At 34.5% G+C, this 22090-nt stretch overlaps 1 protein-coding gene across 1 annotated transcript; it reads right to left on the bottom strand.

Annotated features, from left to right (window-relative positions):
* Nucleotides 1-1074: 1074 nt before the first annotated feature.
* On the bottom strand, nt 1075-22014 carry LOC117928597 (cullin-4). The gene is made up of 14 exons (XM_034848513.1): nt 21807-22014; nt 21504-21626; nt 21103-21390; nt 19154-19279; nt 18881-18982; nt 18738-18791; nt 4297-4403; nt 4123-4183; nt 3864-3995; nt 3606-3743; nt 3369-3449; nt 2319-2399; nt 2129-2209; nt 1075-1614 (listed from the first exon to the last, which is right to left on the bottom strand). The coding sequence occupies exons 1-14, from the start codon at nt 21939-21941 to the stop codon at nt 1501-1503; spliced, it is 1623 nt and encodes a 540-aa protein (XP_034704404.1). The 5' UTR covers nt 21942-22014; the 3' UTR covers nt 1075-1500.
* Between the last annotated feature and the right edge of the window lie 76 nt (nt 22015-22090).

Raw genomic sequence — 22090 nt, 5'->3', positions numbered from 1 at the left:
ACCATAAATGAGATAAACCCCACCCAACTCATTCGGATTGCTCACTGTAAGCTACTTTATCAGCAGGTAACCAACAGCTATTTTTAAGCGCTTTCTGTAAGCTTACACCATCAACAGGTAACCAAGAGCTATTCGGACTGATCTAAGAGCTGCTTTTCCATCCAGGATATTCAGAAGGGAGCTTGGAGAAATTAGTGGTGCAACTCGAGTGGAGCGGGGGTTACAAGGGAACTGTAGGGCAAAAGAACAAGAAAGAGATGACAAAAAATGCAATCTCTCCCCTCATTTGCTACCAAACCAATCAACGAAATAATCTCATCAATCATATTTAGTAATCTCGTCATCATATTTAATAGATAAAAAGTTATCTGTTATTATATAAGATTAACAAATTAAGTATTGACTAAATTATTAAAGTTAATTAAAATTTAAATATTAATATATAATAGAATTTAAGTATTTATAAAAATATATAATATAATATAATATAATTATCTCATTAAAATTATTAAATACTCAATTTAGATTCTAGTTGCTCGACATCTCAACCTAAGCCCAAACTGATGTCAATTCAAGTTGACTTGTTCTTTCATAAGCTCATCCCAAATTACAAAGACCGATGTCAAAACCTGGCCAAAATCCCTACTATAAACTATGGAATTCCTTCTCACTTGGATAGAAATTCCCAAGCGAGACTACGATCAAGTTGAAAGCCCACAGCACCAAATAGCACCGCCCACGCTGATATTTGACAGGTTATAGCTTTTCTGTCCCTCTCCTCGAGGTTTCTGCCAAAAACACCTATGAGAAGGCAATGGACTGAAGCAGATTACATCACCATTAGGTGATAGGTGATTAACAAACCCATGGGTCGGTTTAGACTACTACGATCATGGTCAATTTCGCTCTGAAAATCTATCAGCCACCCATAAAATGCTTGAAAAGCAACTCCAATTCATGGAGACGATATGGCCTGACATCAGCAAGAAACCTTTCAAATAGGGCAGGCGGAGTAACCTGAGCTAGAAGGTTTCATTTGCTCCAGCCATCCGAAAGATCCTTTCACAAGTCGCGTGAAAAAAACAATGTGAATTAAGTACAACATTAAAATGGTATGCTAGTGTGAAGTATTTATCATCATCCAGTGAGAAGGAACACAAATTGTCAGGCTAAAAGGAAGATTTAACATCTTTACTTCCCTCCAACCTGGAATGATCCACCCACGTGAAGGTATATTCTTTTTTTTCTTCTTTTCTTTTTTTGATCCTTTTTCTGGTATTAATCCTAAACGTTTGCTTATTCATGTAACTCTACTGCATTGCAGGAAGAGGGTTCAAAAGAAACATAAAAGGGCAAAATATGCTTTACAGTTATGGTATTGACCCAAATGAGACAAATAAAATAGGAGCAAGCTACTGTACATGAATCTGACAAAGGATTGGGAAGCCTGAAGAGGACTGCAAATTCCTGGATCATTTACAAGATGTGTGACAATATGGATTATGCCAAGTAATTGTATATCTGGGGGTTGTTTTTGTCCCGCTCTAGGTACTCCCTGTCGATGAGGCTTTCAATCCTTTTCTTCAAATCAGCTGGCTTTATTGGAAATTTTAGCTGTTACATCAAACCAAAAACATGGTTTTTCAATCAAATCTTCTATGAAGTTCAAATTCTCCCCCAGCAGTCTCCACCCAACCGGGTCATTAGCTATCTATCCCCTCTTTCTGGGTATTCCCCATCAATTGACTCAATAATTGCATTCACAAGATCACATCTAATTGAGGCACTGTTTCCACCAATGAGAATTGCTCATCTCCTATTTCCTTTTCCACCTATGCATTGCCTTTTCCATCTCTCAAGACTGCATTTATATGAGAGCCACCTAGGTGACGCCTCACCTAAGTGCAAGACGAGAAGTGAAAATGACAATGAAGATGTATATGTAGGAGTAGATAGCAGAGGAGCTGTCTCCCTGATAGTAGAACAAGTGCTTCACTTCCTTGGTGACAAGCACCTTTTCCTCCCATGGTGTGCCATGATCACAATGTGATCCATCACCTTAAAAAAAACACCCTGGGAGGTTTTTCCTCAAAAAAATGAAAATCAACCACCAATGGAATCCAGTTACCTGCTGAAAGAGTTCAGTAATCAATAGTGTGTGACTAAGAACTTTCCTCGTCTTCATTATCCGGACAATAGCGGCATCAACCTGCCATGAATCCACAGATAATGCAAAAATATTTATTCAACTCAGCTTTTACCTAAGAGAATGGGACAGCATTTGCAAATGTACACATGTCAAAAATGAAAAGTCAAACCTGATATTGACGATCCTGGAACACTCTTTCAGTGGTGCTTGTGTTCTCCTCCACTGTTTCCTTCATTTGGATTGCATTTACCTGTATTTAAAAAAAAATGCAAACTTCAACCTCCATAAGTTGAGTAACAATTAGAAAAGACATAACAATGTCATAAGCTGACTGTAAATATTTGAGTGGCATAAAAAGGGAAACTTAAAACTCATTTCAACTCCAAGGCTCCATTTGAATCATGGAAAGTGGAGTAAAAGTAATAGTATGTTTAATGGAAAGTACTAAGAAAGGGGAAAAATGTCAATAAAAATGATTTTCTTATGTTTGGATGCCTTGGAAAAAGGTGAGGAAAAAAAATAATTGAAGAAAAGAAGAGGAAAAATGCTAAAAGATTTTCCATCTTGTTTTCCTTAGAAGAAAAAGGTCGGAAAGTTGGTGAAAAGTGCATTTGTCAAAAATTTAATTTTCCTTCCCTCAACTTTTCCATAGACAACCAGACAGAAAAACAATATATATATATATATATATATTCTTTTCTTTCTCCCAATCATTCTAAGAACCAAGCAATGCATACAGAAAAAGAAAAACTGAAAAAAATAAAAAAATAGTAATAACAAGTTTATATATATATATATATATATATATTCTTTTCTTTCTCCCAATCATTCTAAGAACCAAGCAATGCATACAGAAAAAGAAAAACTGAAAAAAATAAAAAAATAGTAATAACAAGTTTAAGATCAATAATCTTTCTCTGCCATGTTTTCCAATTAAATACCTCCTTTGTATAGAAACTGGGGATTTTAGAAATTTAATGTTTTTAAGATAATTGTCATCATATTTTATCTTTCATAGCAAATTAAACAAGAGAATTTGAGTCCTTTTTTTTCTCTTTCCTTTCATTAGTACTTTCATGATCTAAATGGAATGTGAAAGCATTATACTGCTTGGTTGGGGTTAAAAAAAGAAAAATCAAGTACATAAAAATTACAAAATCATTTAAAATTATGTTTTTGATACTTGTCAGACTCTTGACCAAATATATAATAAACTCACTTTTATACGGTAGAGAGGAGCAGTAAACCCTTCATTGAACACAAATGAGTCATCATCCTCAACTTCCCTCCCTTTAGGCAACTGTAAACAAATATAATATTTTGCAGACAAGAAAACAAGGTAAAAGCTCACCAATTTGTAATTCTATCTGAAAGTGATAAATACATATATATATATATATATATATATATATATATATATCAAAATGAACACACAATTCCTGCCATAACCCCTCACCTTTTGAAGGACACGAACTTTTCCACATGCAAGGGACTGCAGAGTCCTTCTCAGCTCCTTATCCTCAATGCCAGTAGAGTCCTTAATATCTTGAAAGCTAAGCTTTTGCGCATCATTAAACAGCATCAAGACAACAGTCTGCAGACACACCCCCAAAATGCTAAAACTTGAGCACTAAAGCATTGTGCACAGGGATTAATAAAACTCAGGAAAAACATGGAAAGAAAAAGAATAAACAAGTGTCTAGAAAAGACCAACCTGAAATAGAGAAACTGCCAGCTCCTTTTTACCTTTTGGAAACTCTGCTTTCAAAACACAGTGTCCTAATGAGTTTTGCCACATTAATCGCCTCCCACTGTATTTGCTCAAGTAGAACTCCTTGAAAATGTCCTGTGGCACCCAACAGGGGAAAAAAAAAAAACACACATAAAAACAAAACCCAAAAAATCAGATAATTATATAAAAGTATATGCCCAGAGCCAAAACTTGAAAGAAACCATCACTTAGGCTGCCAAACCTGATATACATTCAATTCATGCGGGAGCCGAACATCCATAGGTGGGTAAGTAGGCCAATATCTGTAGCCCAGCCACTCAAATAATAAGTTAAATTCCTTGGCAGAAATAAGTGATTAAATATTAGGACTGCGTTTTCTTGAAGAGTAATAGAAAACAAAATAAGATAGAATTACCCAGTTGTTAAGACATGAACGCTCATCTCAATTCCTGTTGGAAGTTTTGTCCTGGCTTGCGATGATTGTTTGAAGGACTCATTTATCTCTTTAGATAATTCAATGTCCTGTAAAAATGTTACAAGATGTTGCATAAAAAATAATTTAACATTATCTATGCAAACAAATTATAAGCTTGTATGGAAATTTACAAACCCATATAACATTAAAAAGAAAAAAAAACGAATAAATGGAGGTCCATCACAAGCTAACAAAGCCCACTTGTGAGCAGTCCTTCACCATGGAAATTCAGTTGATAGTTATCTACTACAGATATCACTTAACAAGAGATCAGACACATAAAAACTAGCACACAGATACACAACTATTATCTACAATGCAGCATTGTTTGCTAATTGGATGCAAACTCATGAAGATGAGCAAATTCATCACTTACAGTCATAGTTGTTAACTTGTAAAACGTATTGTGTATTTTCTTCAAAATTCCAACTTTTCAAGTTCGTCATAATTCCTTCCCCACTAAAAAAATAATATAAAAAAAACTAATATATTAAGTAAAAAAATTTATTCACTGATCACTGTTATTTTCATTATCAACATTCAAACTATTCAAATGAAAATTCTCCAATATTCCTTGTAATAATAAACCAACTTGACTTTTAATATAGCATTTGAGAACAAGAATATAGTTTTTCATATAAGATTATTTTACCCATTTCACTTTTTTATGATCAATTTCTAATCTTTTAGTACATTTTAAACAATTACAATAATAAATTCTTTTTAACAAAAAAAAATTAATTTGATTTTTCTTAAAAATTATAAAAAATAGTTGAAGATTTATATATCATTGTATCGCTATATCATGTATTGTATCATGTATCGCACATGATATCGTCGTAACATATTATAAGGATTGCGATACATCCCAATTTTCAAAAAAAAAAAAGCGTATCATATCGTGTATCATAAGTTTTTAACAACCATGCTTACAATTCATAAAACAACAAAAGTCCAATCCATTTTCATATTACAAATGGTTAGTTTCAGTATCATGGTAGATTTTTTTTTTTCTTATCTTTATTTCTTTTGATAGCCAAATAGAGAATTTATTAAAATCACCAATCAAAAAAAGAGAGTGCACCCTACTGCAAAGCAAGTATACAACCAAAAGGCTACAAAAGAAAAAGTGTCAATACCATATTAGCAAGATCTCATACAATAGCTGAAATCATTCTAAAGTCTGACAACAGGCACTCAAGAAAACTCTAGATTCATTGATTGAACTATATGCTTGATGTAGGGCAATCCTATAATGGTTGTCTACAATCAAATAGGTGGGCTAGGATTTCAATCTTTTACGGTTTAAAAAGAAGAATGATGAATAAAATACAAGGAAAGAAAGATAAAAAAGAGAGAACCCTAGGAATCTAACCAAAGCCTTCTCCGAGTCTCACCTAAAAGAAAATCAATGAAGTCTCACCATTGAAAATTAAAAGGTATTCAAAGAAAAGTTTAATATTATTAATCATCAATTAGCCTTATTTATAGACTTAAAAAACACTAGATCTAGAATGCAACTATGAAAACGTATACCTAACCTATGTAGTAACTAATTAGACCACTCTTATTCCTTTATTAAAACTATTAAATTAAACTATAAACTTACTTTTTAAATTGCGAACTTACTTCATAGAAACTTCTTCTAATAAGTTTCTAACAAGGAATACTTCTAGATTCCAAGGACTTAGAAACTTTAGGATAAAAGATTATTTTAAAAAATAGAAAGTTTAGTTTAGTTTTATTTTATTTTAACTTTCCAAATTCTAAAACTTTCCCCCCTTTTTTTCTTTCATTCTTTTTCTTGAATACATGTTGAAGGATGATTCATCCCAATCAAGTCCCCTCTACCCCTCTCAAAAAATAAAAATAAAAATAAAAATAAATGAAAGAACTTGGCTCTAACAAGTTGAATGCTTGATAAAATTCATAAACGTTGAGATCCAGTTTTAGAGTCTCAATGGTCATAATCCAAGTATTCTCAAGGTGTGGTCTGTTTCATCATCTCACAAAAAAATTTCTAGTATCTGCCTCCTTGACAAGTTGATACAATTTGATCTTTAAGGACACTCAAAATCCTTACTTGGTTTATAGAGAGGTGGTAGTTGAATATAATTGTCCTCACATTGTCTTGATGACCATGATATCCAAGCAAATTCTTCCATATTAGATATTGGACTGAAAAGCAATTCTGAGGAAAGCTCCAGCAAATAAGCATTGGGAATTGAGTGAAGCTTTTGTGCTGTGTTGAAACCATTTTGGACATAAACAAATCATTACTAAATCATCTTCTTTAAACTAAACAAAACTTTCAATACATATTTGCCGCCTCTTTATAATTTTCATTGCTCATCTTAATCTTTTCTCATAGCTCTTCTTGTATATTACGAATATCTTGGGAAAAAGCATCACCTTCCATAGTGATGCAAAATGAATTAGGCATGTTTAAGCTTTAATCCATATGCAACCTCGAAAGAAGAATATCCAAAGCACGATTAGTAGCACCATTGAAAACAAATTCACCTCATAAGATTTGTCTCAACTTTTCAATTCGGATTTCACGACATCATAAGAGATTACCAAAGTTCTGATTAACAACTTTGGTCTAGTCATCACTGTGTGGATGAAAAGAGCTTGAAATTTTCAATTGAGTGCCTAATTTAGTCCATAAGGTCTTCCAGAAGTAACTCACAAACGTGGCATCACAATAAAAAACCATAGCATTTGGAAGTCCATGTAAGAGAACCTCCTCCTCAAAGAACAAGTTAGCCACAGAAGAAGCATTTGAAGACTTCTTAAATAGTATAAAATGCACCATCCAGAAAAATTGGTCAGCCACAAAGTATAGAATCAAACACATTTTGTGTACTTGGTAATGCAAGCACAAAATCCATGCTCAAGTCTTCCTAAGGTCTAGTTGGAACAAGTAAGGGTGTATATAAACCCATATTTTTCTTAGAACCTTTTCCCAATTGGTATGCCATTGTTTGATAACCTTTCAAACATCCTTCTTCAAGCTAGGCCAAAAGAATTGATCCTCCACCAAAATAATAGTCTTTTTATCTCATCCAAAATGTTCTCCCCCCCCCCCCCCCCCCCAACAAATACCTCCTCCATGGAATTCCCATGTCACATAATCGCGTAAAAAAGTCTTAGGTAAACATAGATGGTTTTTATAGAACAAGTACCCATGTAAAATTTGGAAATCGATACATGGTACCTAGGATCTATTCAAAAAAAGGCATGAACACTCCCAAAATCAGAATTATTTTTATAATAATGCATCAATTCCTCAAATCCAATTGCAATGGCTGACATGTTTACCAAAAGAAGTCTCTTTTTGCTTAAGAGCATCTACTACTTTATTCTTTTGAACTCCCGCATGGTGCTTTGAATTTGTGGAAGAATGAAATTAGGAAAGTTGTGATTTTGTTGAAAAGAGAATTAGACAATCTTGTAATCAAAAGGATTTGATGTAACTAAGTTAGGAAAGTTCCTAATTTTGGTGCTAGGAATTTTAATATGTACATATTGGTCTTTGTATAGGCTAAAGATCAAGGAAAAAAATTTATATCTTGTATTCCTTCCATCTCTCTTCTTCTACATGGTATCAAAGCTTTAGCCTCGTAAATCTAGGAATAGAAGAATTTTTTTTTGGCCTTCATTATTGAGTTGAAGACTAGAGTCGACCTTCATTGTCTACCTCAAAGTTTCCTCTTGTTTGAGTCGAGTCATTATAGTAAACCCAAATCATGAATGAAATGCCAAAGCAACCATTGTCATCATCACACCCCTTGAGCCATTGAGATTACGTCACAACTCTCATCGTAAAATCAAGACCGCGCCCTCAACTTCACACCAGTATAGATATTCCTTCTCGCAAGCCTTGCACTCCTTGCAAACGAACTTGATAGCACTCTTGGAAGCCCTAGCTGCCTTAGCTTTGCTTGTCTTCTTCGGCATCATTGATCTCTCTTTCTCATTTTCTATGCCTCTGTCAACGACGATAATCCTTCTTACATGATCAAAAACAACAGAGGATTGTGTCCACCAGTTCTCTACGACTTCCCTTCATCGCCAACAAGATCATGAGTTTCGGCGTTCCGACCACCACAAACTACGCTGATAGCTAAGTTCCCTTTCATCTCTACGTGTTTAATTTTTAGGTTGGTCTAAGCATTTAAGCCTTTAATATCAACCCTTTTATAGTTCCTTCTTTTTTTAAAAAAAAAATGTTAAAGATATTAGAAACTACTGTTGTCACTACACAATTTGAAGGAGTTATAACCAATCACAACATAGGAGAATAGTAGAATATTCAAACGGTATATAGGCTTAATGGGAAAAATTACTTCAAATAGTCACAACTTGTTTGTACCTTTCTAAAAGGAAAAGGGAGACTTAATCATCTTCTGGGAACTGACCCAAGGAAAGGATACTTTCAGTTTGATGCCTGGGATGAGCAAACTCAATAATTATGACATAATTGTGGAACTCAATGACGCTTGAAATCAGTGATACATGTATGTTCTTGACAACTACTAAGGACGTTTGGGATGCAGTTCACCAAACATACTCAAAGGCACTTGATGTAGCCCAAACGTACGAAATAAAAGTTAAGATCGGAGTCACGAAACAAGGAAACAAGGCAATCACGAAGTATGCCAATATGTTGAAAAATCTATGGCAAGAACTTGATCACTAGTATTGCATTGAGACAAAATGTCCTAAGGATGCAACAATCCTAAAGAATTATATTGAAAAGGATCAAGTCTATGATTTCTTAATTAGTCTCAATGCTAAGTTTGACCGAGTTAGGCTTCAAATACTCGACAAAAAGCTTCCAACTTTGAATGAGTGTCATGCTTGAACCTTAGAATATGGAAGGCTCAACTATGGTAGTGATCAGAAGGCTAGCATTGATAATAACAAAAGGATCGATCGGTCAAAGGCTTCATACCGTGGTAACAAGGGCAACTTATGGTGCACTTACTGGCGAAAGGCTAAACATACACGAGAGAAATGCTAGAAACTTCATGGTAAGCCAACCACATCTAGCAAAGAGGGGGGTCACAATGGAGGGCAATAAAATGATAATGGGCAAGCACACTTGTCTTTTGTTCAACCAATTGAAGAAAAATCCTTGAAACAAGATGGATTCAATCAAGGGGAGATTGAAAAACTAAGCACTTTGTGGGGAACTCTTGAGAAACCTTCAAGTATATGCTCACTGACAATCTTAAGTAAGTTTCCTATTTCTATTGGATTAAAAGTCTCAGATGAAACCTTTGTCAATTCTTGGGTTATAGATTTAGGTGTCACATATCACATGACTCATTCATCACACCAATTAAACAACTATAACCCTTGTCCAAACAGTAAGAAAACAACCATGGTAGATGGATCCTTAACCACTGCCGCAAGTATAAAAGTGTCCAAATTAGTCTAATGCTCACAATTAGAATTTTGTTTCATGTTCTAAAGTTTATTTTATCTCTATACAAAAGCTTACATAAGATTTAGGTTGCAATGTGACTTTTTACCCTACTCACTGTGTATTTCAAGACCAAGACTTGGGGAAGATGATTGGACTTGCTAAGGAACGAAATAGGCTATACTACCTTGTGACACCAAGCAAGTCAATCATATCTTTTCTTTTTAAGCACCACCTTTTCAATAAAGGAAAAAAAATTCGGGTTTATCATCATAGACTTAGACATCCATCATTTAGAACTCTTAAGATCTTGTTTCCTTCTCTACTTAGAAAATTAGATGTTGAGAACTTCCATTGTGATGCATGTGAACTGGCCAAACACAAGCATTCAACCTTCCCCACCAATAATTAAAGAAGTTCAAAGTCGTTTCATCTAATGCATAGTGATATGTACGACCCCTCCTCTGTCCCTAATATATCTAGGACACGTTGGTTTGTGTCTTTCATCGATGATTGTACTAAGGTCTCTTGGATTTTCTAATGTTTCGGTCCGACAAAGCTAGAGATTATTTCAATCAAAGTCCTAACTCTATACATTCAACATGAGGGAATAATTCATAAGTCATCATGCGTCACCCCACAACAAAATGGAATTACAGAGAAGAAAAATGGTCACCTCCTTGATACAACACGAGCCTTTTTGTTCCAAAAATGTGCCTAAATCTTATTGGGGGGAAGTCATCCTATTGCCACACATCTCATAAACCAATTACTTTCCAGTGTCTTAGGTTTCAAAAGTCCCATGGAAATACCCTCATCGTTTTATCCTAATATGAGAACCACAGACCATCTCATTCCTAAGATATTTTAGTGTGTCCCCTTTATGCATGTTCACATACCAAACAAGGGAAAATTGGACCCAAGTGCAGTCAAATGTATTTTTATGGAATATTCTTCAACTCAAAAGGGATATAAGTGTTGTCATCCACCATCTAAAAAGTTTTTATCTTAGCAGATGTTACTTTTAATGAAAGTAAGTCTTATTTTTCCACTCCTTACCTTTAAGGAGTGAATTCCATCAAGGAAGACAAGAATCAAGACAAGGATTGGAACTCCTATTTCATTGATCCCTTTCTCATTAACCCTCCTAAAGTCTTTGGTCCAGTGTCTGATCCGGTATCTAAACCCTCCTTCTTTGAACCTCAATCGTCGTCCATTACGCTTACTCTTGAGAATTGAATGACTAGCAAAGTGTACTCAAGGAATAAAGTTGCAACCCCTAGACTTATACGAGTCCAAGAATCTGAACCGACTTCTGGAAATGAGGTAACAGTCTCTCATCCTCCCTTACAAACTGAGTTAAAACTTCAATCTGAAAAACCTATAGATAAAAATCTACTTATTGTCATCAAGTAGAGAAAGAGGGAATGCACTAAAGACCCTTTGTATCCACTTTCCCATGTTATGTTATTCAAAAAGTTGTCTTCATCCTATAAGAGTTTTCTTACAGCTTTTAACCATATTCATATTCCTACCACTCTATCCAAGGTTTTATCTAATGAAAATTGGAGACAAGCCATGAATGTAGAAATGGAGGCCCTGGAGAAGAATAAAACTTAGGGGTTGGTAAATTTGCTTACAGGAAAAGGATTAATGGGATGTAAGTGAATCTATATTGTTAAGTATAAAGCAGATAGGACATTAGAGATGTATAAGGCAAGATTGGTGGCTAAAGGATACGCTCAAACGTATGGTGTGGATTATCTAGAGACATTTGCTCTAGTTGCCAAGATGAACACAATCAAAATTTTGTTATCATTAGCAACAAATTATAATTGGTATTTACAACAGTTAAACGTCAAAAATGCATTTTTAAATGGAGATATGGAAGAAAAGATTTATATGGAAGTCCCTCCTAAATTTGGCAATGACCTAGCTACTAAAAAGGTGTGTAAACTGAAGAAAACTCTATGCAAACTGAAACAGTCTCCAAGGGTGTGGTTTAGAAGGTTTGCTAAAATGATGAGAAAACATTGGATATAAACAAAGTCAAGGAGATCATACGTTATTCATCAAACATACAAATTTGGGGGGGAGGGAGGGTTACGACTCTTTTGGTATATGTAGATAACATCATCATGACGGGAAATGATAACAAGGAGATACAAACTTTAAGATAATGCTTGACTAAAGAATTTGAGATTAAAGAGTTAGGAAGGTTGAAATACTTCCTAGGAACTGAAGTTGCACATTCTAAGTAGGGAATTTTTATTTCTCAGACAAAATATGTGACGAACCTTTTTATGGAAATAGGGAAGTTGGCATGTAAAGCAGCAAGCACACCAATAGATCCTAATCATTAGCTTGGAGAAGTTGAGGAAGATGTTGCAACAGATAGAGAGATGTATCAACGTCTGGTAAGAACTCATTTCTCTCTCTCATACAAGACCGGATATAGCATATGTTGTGAGTGTGATTAGCCAATTCATGCACAATCCAAAAGAGATTCATCTACAAGCTCCTAACCAAGTGTCGTATGTTAAGGGGTCTCTAAGAAAGAGCATCCTATTTAAACAAAGCTCGAGATTAGTACTTAAAGCATACACAGATGCAAATTATGTTGGATTTGTGGTTGATAGAAGATCAACCACTAGGTATTGAATCTTTCTTGGTAAGAATTTTGTGATATGGAGAACTAAAAAATAGTGTTGGGTGGCGAGGTCCAGTGTAGAAGCAAAATTTCATGTAATGGCCCAAGGAGTTTTGCAAACTACTACGGTTGAAGATCATTTTGAAAGATTTGAAGATTAAATGGGATGACCTAATGAGGCTTTATAGGCATAGGCCAATTAAGGATAGCATTAGTCTTTTTTGCATCAGCTTCAATTCTTTTGGAAGATTTGATAAAAACCCGGAAAGACAAACATACATACATATGCACCCGGAACTAGATCAACAGCATGTTGTAAGCCACATAGTGAAGGAAGCTCATTAGGCAATTCTTTGAGGCATAAATCTAAAAAAATCAGCAAGGATGTGTTTTACTTTGTCAAGAAATCCCTTACTTTTTTCTGATCCACTACATAAGTCATCAAAGCAAAAGTAATATTAATCTCCTTACTTTCCTTTTCAAATTCACATACAAGGATGTGTTTTACTTTGTCAAGAAATCCCTTACTTTTTTCTGATCCACTACATAAGTCTTCAAAGCAAAAGTAATATTAATCTCCTTACTTTCCTTTTCAAATTCACATAAAATAAGCACCTTTCTTTTTATTATTTTTCCTCTTCTTAATTAGTGAAACTTCCTCCATTGTATGGAGAATCATTTTACACCCATTGAGCACAAGAGTGTTAAGCATTTTGGTTGCCAATATGTTTCCACTCTTTGATCAAAAAGTCATGGCCTTCAAGTAGGACATAAGCAACTTTTTATCAACAAAACATCACACCATGCCGTTTGTTTAAAATTATTACTAACAATGGGTGTGATCAAAAAACGAGAACTCAATGACATATATATCAAAAAGTCATGACCTTCCAAGCAAGATATAAGCAACTTTCATCAACAAAGCATTGCACCATACCGTCATACCGTTTGTTAAAATTATTACTAACAAGGGATGCAACCAAACAACGAGAACTCAATGAAAAAAGGAAACAAGTATATATATATATATATATATATATATATATATATATATATATATATATATATATATATATATTGATTATGTATTTGGATGTTTTTCCATTCTTAGATTAAGCTTTTGAATGAGTTTTTGTGAAGCTACATTTGAACTACTTCCTCCAATAATTAAGATGCATAGTCATCCTTAGCAAGAAATACAAGTATGGAAGATGCTATTTCATTGCCAATCTTTTTCCTCATTTTCTATTGGAGCAAACAATAGAAGCCACACTACAAGGCTATGCCCTTCAATTAAAGTATCACAATAATCACCTTCTTCTCCAAGTTGCTCTTTCTAATCAATCTCAACTTTCTTTAGATTAGCTTCAGATTTAGGCTTTGATTCTTCAATACAGAAGTGCAGCCCATTACTTGGACAGACAACCACACAATGACCATGAACCCTACACTTCAACAATATCGGAGTTGTACCCACCCTTTTTTCAACAACACCTATGGGAGTTTTTCCCTTATTAACCTCTCCCTTAGCTGCATTTGACAATTGTTGATTGCAACCTCCACCATCAAGATGAAGACCATCTTTATAGAGAGAAACAAATTAAGCCACACTGTCCCTTGATTTTGAAATTTGACTAATGAAATTCTTCTATGTTTCTTAAACCAATTTATTATCCAGTATGAAATTAAACATTTAATGTCTAAGAGTTGTTCATAATCAATTGGGAAAAAGTACTCTTTCATCTTCAATTTCATCTCATTCCATGTGTTTATAGGCAATTAACTGGTTCTATTGAGTTGATCTTCAGTACTATGCTACCATAAATTGCGCCTTTTAATTTTTGTCTTCACAAAATGAACCTTGGAAGTCTTGGACAAAGCACACCAATCAAAGTAATCCTGCATAGACGTAAGTCAATCAAGAAAAACCACTGGATTCAATTTCCCAAAAATTCAACAACTCAATGCAAACCCTTTTTACCACATCATAATCTTGCTAGAAGTTTGTCTCTCCATGTCCATATCACGAAAGTTATCTCCTATTGTGCCCCTTGGTTGATTACCCATCATAAAATCACACTACTCTTCACATGCTCAATTAGGTGATTGGTCATAATGATGACTCCCACCCCCTTGGATAATGGATTGTTTTTCTTGACTTCTTTCTAATAGTCTCACTATCTCGTCTAGTCAGTTGTTAAGTTCTATGATGGTCTCTTGTGCGATTGTTGTGTAGCAGAAATATCTTCCAAACGTGTTGAAGTAACGTCTTGATTATTAGGACTCTTGTAACTCATGCTTGAATCAATTACTCCAGTCCTTAGTTGCACATTCAAGCCAAGAACTTTTGCTCATATACCAAAACTGATGTATAACAACCCTAGAATGGTTGCCTACAGTCAAATAGGGGACTAAGATTTCAATCTTTTAGTGTTTAAAGATTTCACAAGCCTAGTCTTTATCCTCCTCAGGCTTATTCACACTTAAATCTTTTTTCTTAGCCATGTTCAATTACTCAAATCCTACTTTGTTCCTCCAACCAATTTTATATGGAAATCAAAAGCCTCCTCAAAGGTTAAGGCCTTTGCTTCGTTAATAGCACATTGGAAGGTAAACACCAATGACATGCTACAATTTAGAAGACCCTACAAATCTTTAGTCCTCTTTGGTGCGTTTTATGCAAAGGAAATGGAGAATCAATTGACCATCTTTTTCTTTATTGTCCTTTAACTTTAGGGCTATGACATAAGATCTTTAGTTTAGCAAGGATAGATTGGGTTCCGCCTAAGAGTATTGAAGATATGATGATTATTTCTTTTAGAGGATTGAGAAATTCAATCAGAGGCAAAACTCTTTAGCAAATTACTTGCCTCACTTTATTGTGGATTGTGTGGCAAGAGAGGAACGATAGGATTTTTGAGGAAAAATGGAGATCATAAAGGATGTTAAGGGATTTGCTTCACTTCTACTCCTCTCTTTGGGCCTCCTGTACTGCCACTTTTAAAGGAGTTCCACTTAACATTATTTAACTCAATTGGCTTTCAGTTTGTGATTCAAAAGTTTGAAATAGTTAGGGATTACCTTTTGTGTATAGTTTTTGTATAGTGGGGTGTGTACGCATTACTTTGATCAAGATTTGTATTTGAGAGGACTTCTCATCCTTCTTTTGTACCTTTATTATAATCAATAAATGTTTGTTTCTAATTTAAAAAAAAAAAATTGGTGAAACAAAATATAAGAAAGATAAAGAAAATATAGAACCTTTAAGGTCTTCTAAGCTTGTCACCCAAAAGAAATCAATAGAGTCCCACCATTGAGAATTGCAAGGTATGCAAAAAGAGGCTTGATATTATTAATCATCAATACTTAATCTCATTTTACATTAATTAACCTTATTTATGGATTTAAAAAAAATACTAGATTTTGAATAAAATTATGCAAAAGTAAACCTAACCTATGTAATAACTAATTAGAACTCTCATTCCTTTTCTAAAACTATTAAATGTTCTAAAAAGAAACAAAACTTCTCAAATTTTGAAACATTCTTTTTTTTTTTCCTTTCCTTCTTTTTGTTTAATACACATTGAGGGATGACTCATTCCCATCGATGCTCTAAACCATTGGATGTCATACGATTCACTCTTGCCAAGTTTTCCAAAACAAATACAAACCTTCAACATTTTTCTTCCATTCTTCCCCCTAAAAACTCCCATGCCACCTCAATAACACCTCTCTCGTTGACTAAGCAACATTCAGAAGAAAATGAAGCACAAGAATAACAAAAGTCACAAGCTCCTTGCTACACCATGATGAAGAAGGATATAGTTGGTCGATTCATCATTACTCTTAAAACAACACCAATAAGCTAGAGCTCATCCACTTCTCTTCAATTGATCCATAGTCAAAACCTTTTTCCACGCGAACCCCCATGCGAAAAAATTAAAAATAAATAAATAAATTTGTGGGGGCCTAAGCTCAGACTTCTTTGGGATTGCAATTTGGTTTGTAGCGCTTTGGACATGACCCATTTTCTCTAGGAACCTATATTAATATCATCTCTTTGACTATTCAAAAAGAATAATAGGTAGGCTAAAATAATGTCAATAAAGATTATTAAAAATATAGAGCTGGATGGCAAGAACAAATTCATGCAGCTGGAGCCAATGCAATTAAGGCTTTCTATAGTTGAGTGAACCCATTTTGATGATGTAGAATTTGGCATTAGATATTGCATTCAAAATCTGAATTATAAAAAGGCTTCAATTGGAACTCTTGAAACATTTGATTTACCAGGTTAACCAATCCCAAGAAATCTTCAGCCTAATTCTAGAACTGGGGTTTGGCCCATTTTGCATTCCTAAATCCAGTAGTCTACAATCAAATTTCTTTATGCAGCTATTCAGAAAAGAAAAAACCTTCTATATGGGCAAGGAATCCAGACCATCTTGGCTTGGATATCCCCAATAACAATAACCACCATTATCACAAACCCAATGACACCTTACCAACATAAACCATCCAATGCACCCCCCATACTTCAAATGTGCCACTTCCCGCCTTCCCCCACTCCACTCACACACACACACACACACCAAGGTGAGCAAAAAAAGAGCCTGGAAGAACCTCATCCTGAATATTCTTTTTTCCTTGAACCTTTACACCAATCAAGAAAAATAGAACCTAGAAGAAAAACCTAATCATGAATCGTCATTTTCCTTTAAACAAAAAGGGTCAAGGGGGCAAAAAGGAGCCTAGAAGACAAACCTTGTCCTGTGCACTCTACTTTCCATTAGATTACAGCTTTATATTTCTTCAAACTGATTAATAGAAGATGAGAGAGGCCATCCATATTAAAATACCATGAGGTCCAAAGGACCTCAAGAATGCTGATTTGCATGTATATATCCCCCACCAACTCCTTAAAATGTCTCATTTTGTTTTATTTTTAATAGGAAACAAACATTTTCACAAGATAAAACAACATCAAAGGAAAAAACCTACTAACAATTTCCTCATATACAAGAAAAGGAAATTCAGTAAGGAAAAAATCATTAACAAACATCTCTAAAACCAAGAAGAGAAACACTATTAAAGGATACGAAGAACACAAATGGTGCAAAAAATATTAACATTCATCAAAACTTGGGTCTACACCAACTTAGCCTTATTTATATGGGCACAACAAAACCAGAGAAAAGAAACTGAACAATAATCCATTAGGTTTCTTAATTCTTCCCTAAAACTCCTTAAAATGGCATTAAAAACGTTGTTTATGATAAGAAAGTTTTGAAATTATGGAAAATTCTATTAACAATAAATTTCCAACGAGGAAGATTTTCCACATTCTAAAGAGATTCAAATACTAACTACTACTCTGAATCCAAACAATTCAAACCAGTAAAATTACTCAGATACCCTTTGTGAAGGCAATGTAAGATTTCTTTGTTCCTTTCTTCTTATTTTTTTCTGATACATAAATGCACAAAATATATTAATAAAGCACCAAAGTACACAGGACATATACAACGGTTGCCACAAGGCGCCAAAAAAGGACAAGAGAAACAAAAATACTCCCTCCCATCAACAAGAACCCAGCCAATCAATGAAGTTGAATAAGGCAATGTAAGATTTCTTTGTTTCCTTTCTTACTTTTCTTGAATAAACCTTAATGGACTCATCCCAACAGGGGATGATGCCAAGGCTTACAGAGCAGCACTGGTGGAGCAGATCAACTTTCAAGTGCTCACTAATGCCTACAATTCCCAACTATCCCCAGAGTACACTTACCAAAATTTCACTTATAAGATTCCACATGTAATAAGAGCACTCTGAAGCCAAGAATCTAGGCCATGTTCTAAATCAAACAATTAAACCTTAAATTCCAGGAAAAGAAAAACATCCATTCAAACTCAAGTTAATCCATGCCAGTCAGGTTAACCAAACAATTGCCACCCCCATGACTAACATTAGCATCCTCACAATTTGTAGCACCCATTAAATTCTTGGAAAGTTGAAACTCCAAAGTCAAAATAATCATAATGAATTAGCCTTACAATTTTGATAATAAACCAGCATCAATTCCATGAGCATAGCCCTTGAACCCTGGCTCAAGTGATAAAGGCCCAGGTTGGGATTGTGGGATGTTCAGGGTCAATGTCCTACTCTGTGTGTGTGTGTGTGTGTGTGTGTGTGTGTGTGTGTGTGTGTGTGTGTGTGTGTAACCAGACCTTCCAAACAGATTAAAAACCTTAATCACAATTCCTGAACCAAACCATTGAAAGGAACAAAGAAGCACACCTTAAACATTCCTTCAAGTTTGTTAGTAAACTGACTTCCGCATTCAGTCTTCAACTGTAATTATGAGGAAAACTTGCTAGTAAGGACAGACAACATATAAAAAAAAAATTACAAGGAATAGCTACAAACAATCTATCCTTCACCTTAGTGATCATTGACTTCTCTGCATCAATTGATGCACTCTTCCCCAACAGTAGCCTTTTTGCCAGATCCTTCTTGTAAAATGCTTCGAACACATCCTTACCCTTAATTGACAGGAGATAATATGAGATATTCCTTGGCATCATTTTGACAATATTCACAAGAACAGAACTATATAGCAATGCAAAAGCAACAATCGCTGATATAGAAATGGAACTCCTAAAACAATGCTAAACTAAACTTCCTGCTTTCCATCATGAACATGTCCATGTTACCTGGATAAATCTGAATAAAACCAAAACTTTATCAAGTGTACCCTCCAACTCCTCTTCAGATGTACCCTTGTTCCCAGCACGAAGTTTCTCATCCAGAAACTTTGCAATAAGCTCAGCAGGTCGGTTCTATTAAAAGAAGCACAAGACACTCTTAGTTTAAAATTTTTAAGGGCTAATACTGAAAGTAATGTTCAATGAACCATAAGAAATAATCCAAATTTAAACAGGTTTAACTTATCCTAAGATAGTAACGGGTTGAATAAAAAATGATTGAACCATTTAACATTATGCAGGAAGCAACACATAGGTCACCCAATTCAATAGTCCTTCTAAGAAGAATGTGAGCAATTGAAGAATTGAAATTTCTTTTAAGAAATAATTATCAATTCAGTGTGGAAGTCATCATATATACACCATGTAAGTGATAATGTGAAGGTCATGAAATATAAGTTAGGAGTACTACTTCAAATAATTAGTCACTGTAAGCACAGTACAAAACAAGCAAAAGTTAATCAGAGAGAACTTTACAAAAATAAATATGCATATTACAATACAGGGTGCATAGAAGTCAATTTTTGCTTCTAAGAGAACAGTAATAACAGGATGATGGCAAACTACATGATTTTGAGCCTTTTTCACAAATGTTTCAACAATTGTAAATCGAACCCATTCAGCACTTTTTAGTTTTTTTTTTTTTTTTTTTTTGATAGGTAAATAGTTATATAACATGATCCATTCAGCACTTTTTAGTTGACAACTTTCAGTTTGATTTCAACAAATAGATGAATTTAGAAGTACTCTTCAAAGTATGATACTAGGATAATCAGATGTGGCATAATCACTCTGCAACCAGGTTTCAATGACTAAAACTTCAGTAAAATGCAGCCTTTTGCATTCTTTTTATAAATTTTCTATTACCTATTTCTTTGAGATAAAAAGAAAAAGAAAAAAAGTTGCATGATTCTGTCATCAAAGGCATGAATATCGAAGTATTTCTATGGTCGATTGGGCAAAAGCAAGGATGCCACTTTTCTGTATATTAAAATGGTATAGCTCCATTACTACTATTCGTTATTTGATGCTAGGAGCCTAAATGGCGATAGGAACAAGGGAAATACAGGTTGCGATTTTTTCACCATATCCCCATGTAGCATCCTACAAGTCATTCATAACCTACAAAACAATATTTCTAAATCCACTACAGGCGTCATGTGCAAGTCAAATTATTTCCTATTTGTCTGGTTATTGATACAAATGGAGCTTTTAAGACATTAACTGTTACCATGTCCTCAGCAAGACTCTGATCCTGGAGATACACTTGTATAAAAAATTTCTGGAACTCTGTCAGCAGAACCCTTAAGAACTCATTTCCAAATCAAATTGGAAATGAGTTTTTTACAATGATAACAAACAAATGTGTCTTGTTTTGAAGCAATGATCCAACATATGAACATCTTTAGGCCTAATATTACATATGATATCTGGCCAAATTGCAACAATAAAATTTCTCCTTAATTTAGTTTTTTAAGTCTCTGTGTATACTTCGTGAGAACATGGATTGCTCCCCTTCTTTTAATGCATTCTCTTCATAGGATACAACCTGATGAAGCTCTCTATCAGATTTTTTATATATCAGGTCCACTGGCATTATAAGATGAATCCAAAAATATGACAAAAATTGATCCTCTGGGGAAAAACACAATCAATTGAATTCAGTCCAATATAATATTTTTTTAAATGGATAAAATTTCAAGGTATGTCAAAACTTTCAAATTTGCTTAAAACTCCAAACCTTGCTCAAGACCCTAATTTATTCTTTCCTCTAATGTACATTTCCACCTTTCAACCCTTCTCATCAAATTACTTCAAGAATAGGTTTCTCTATACAATCATTAATAAATAAACTTTGCAATTAAGAAGGGAAGAGCAACTGCAAAGATTATGCTAACCTGACGGAGATTAATGAGATGTTCAAATGCATCTTTTATGGTGTTGCAAAATGCTTCATTCCTTGAAAAGCTTTCTTCCCATATTGTATCAAGAGAAGCCTTAAATTCCAGCAGGCAGGAAACCATATCTTTATCTTTTTCCTCATCCATAACAATTCCTTGCCCAGTTCTTCGGATGTAAGAGCTAAGGGCCTGTCTTAGTGATTCGAGGGCATTAACCCTTGAAAATAGTAAATACATCCTCTGGAGGTCCTCAATTCGATTTCCATCCATCAGCATCATGAAACCCTGGATGGACCAGAAGGGGAAAACATATATGTACTTTAAAAACAACACAAAACCTGGCAGAGGTAGAAGAGCAACAAATGAAGAAAGAAAGACAATCATGCCATGATTTACACCTTATCTAGAATTGCAGATATGTGGCGTTCAAGGAGTTGTCTTTCTGCAGTTGCTACCAGGGGCTTTCTTGTGCTTGCATCCAGATACAGTAAGCATCTTTCATGTTCTTCATGCAACCTTATCTGCAAGAAAGCATCACCCTCATATCTTCTAGACGTGAACATAAATTGTGAATGAACATTCTGTCAGCTAGAATATAAATGTGATTTGCACAGCCAATAAACTAGAAATACAATAAAAGGTGAGAAAGAGCAGAGAATATCACTTATAGTAGTAGAAGAAAAAACAAATTGCACCCTTATCTCCACATGTTTCAAGTAATCCGGAACATCTGATTGCTGCATGTATTTCATGCCTTCAGCAGCATAAAATTCAGACGTACACTCGAGGAATGGCTTCTCAAAACTTTCCAAATAAATTCCTAGAGCAGTAAACATCTTCAAAAGATGGTTAAGGAGAGTCCTATCTACTGCTTCACCTAATCTGAAGACCAAAAATAGAATGCTCTACATTACAAAATGTTAAATAAATAGAACATTTAACAAAGAAGCTAGTCAAGAGCAATGGATCATCCAAACATCCTTCA

Source organism: Vitis riparia, chromosome 13 (genome assembly GCF_004353265.1).
Source record: "Vitis riparia cultivar Riparia Gloire de Montpellier isolate 1030 chromosome 13, EGFV_Vit.rip_1.0, whole genome shotgun sequence".
Taxonomy (NCBI): Eukaryota; Viridiplantae; Streptophyta; class Magnoliopsida; order Vitales; family Vitaceae; genus Vitis; species Vitis riparia.
The sequence above is the reverse complement of the archived record's forward strand: the minus strand, read 5'-3'. Positions and strand labels throughout refer to the sequence as shown.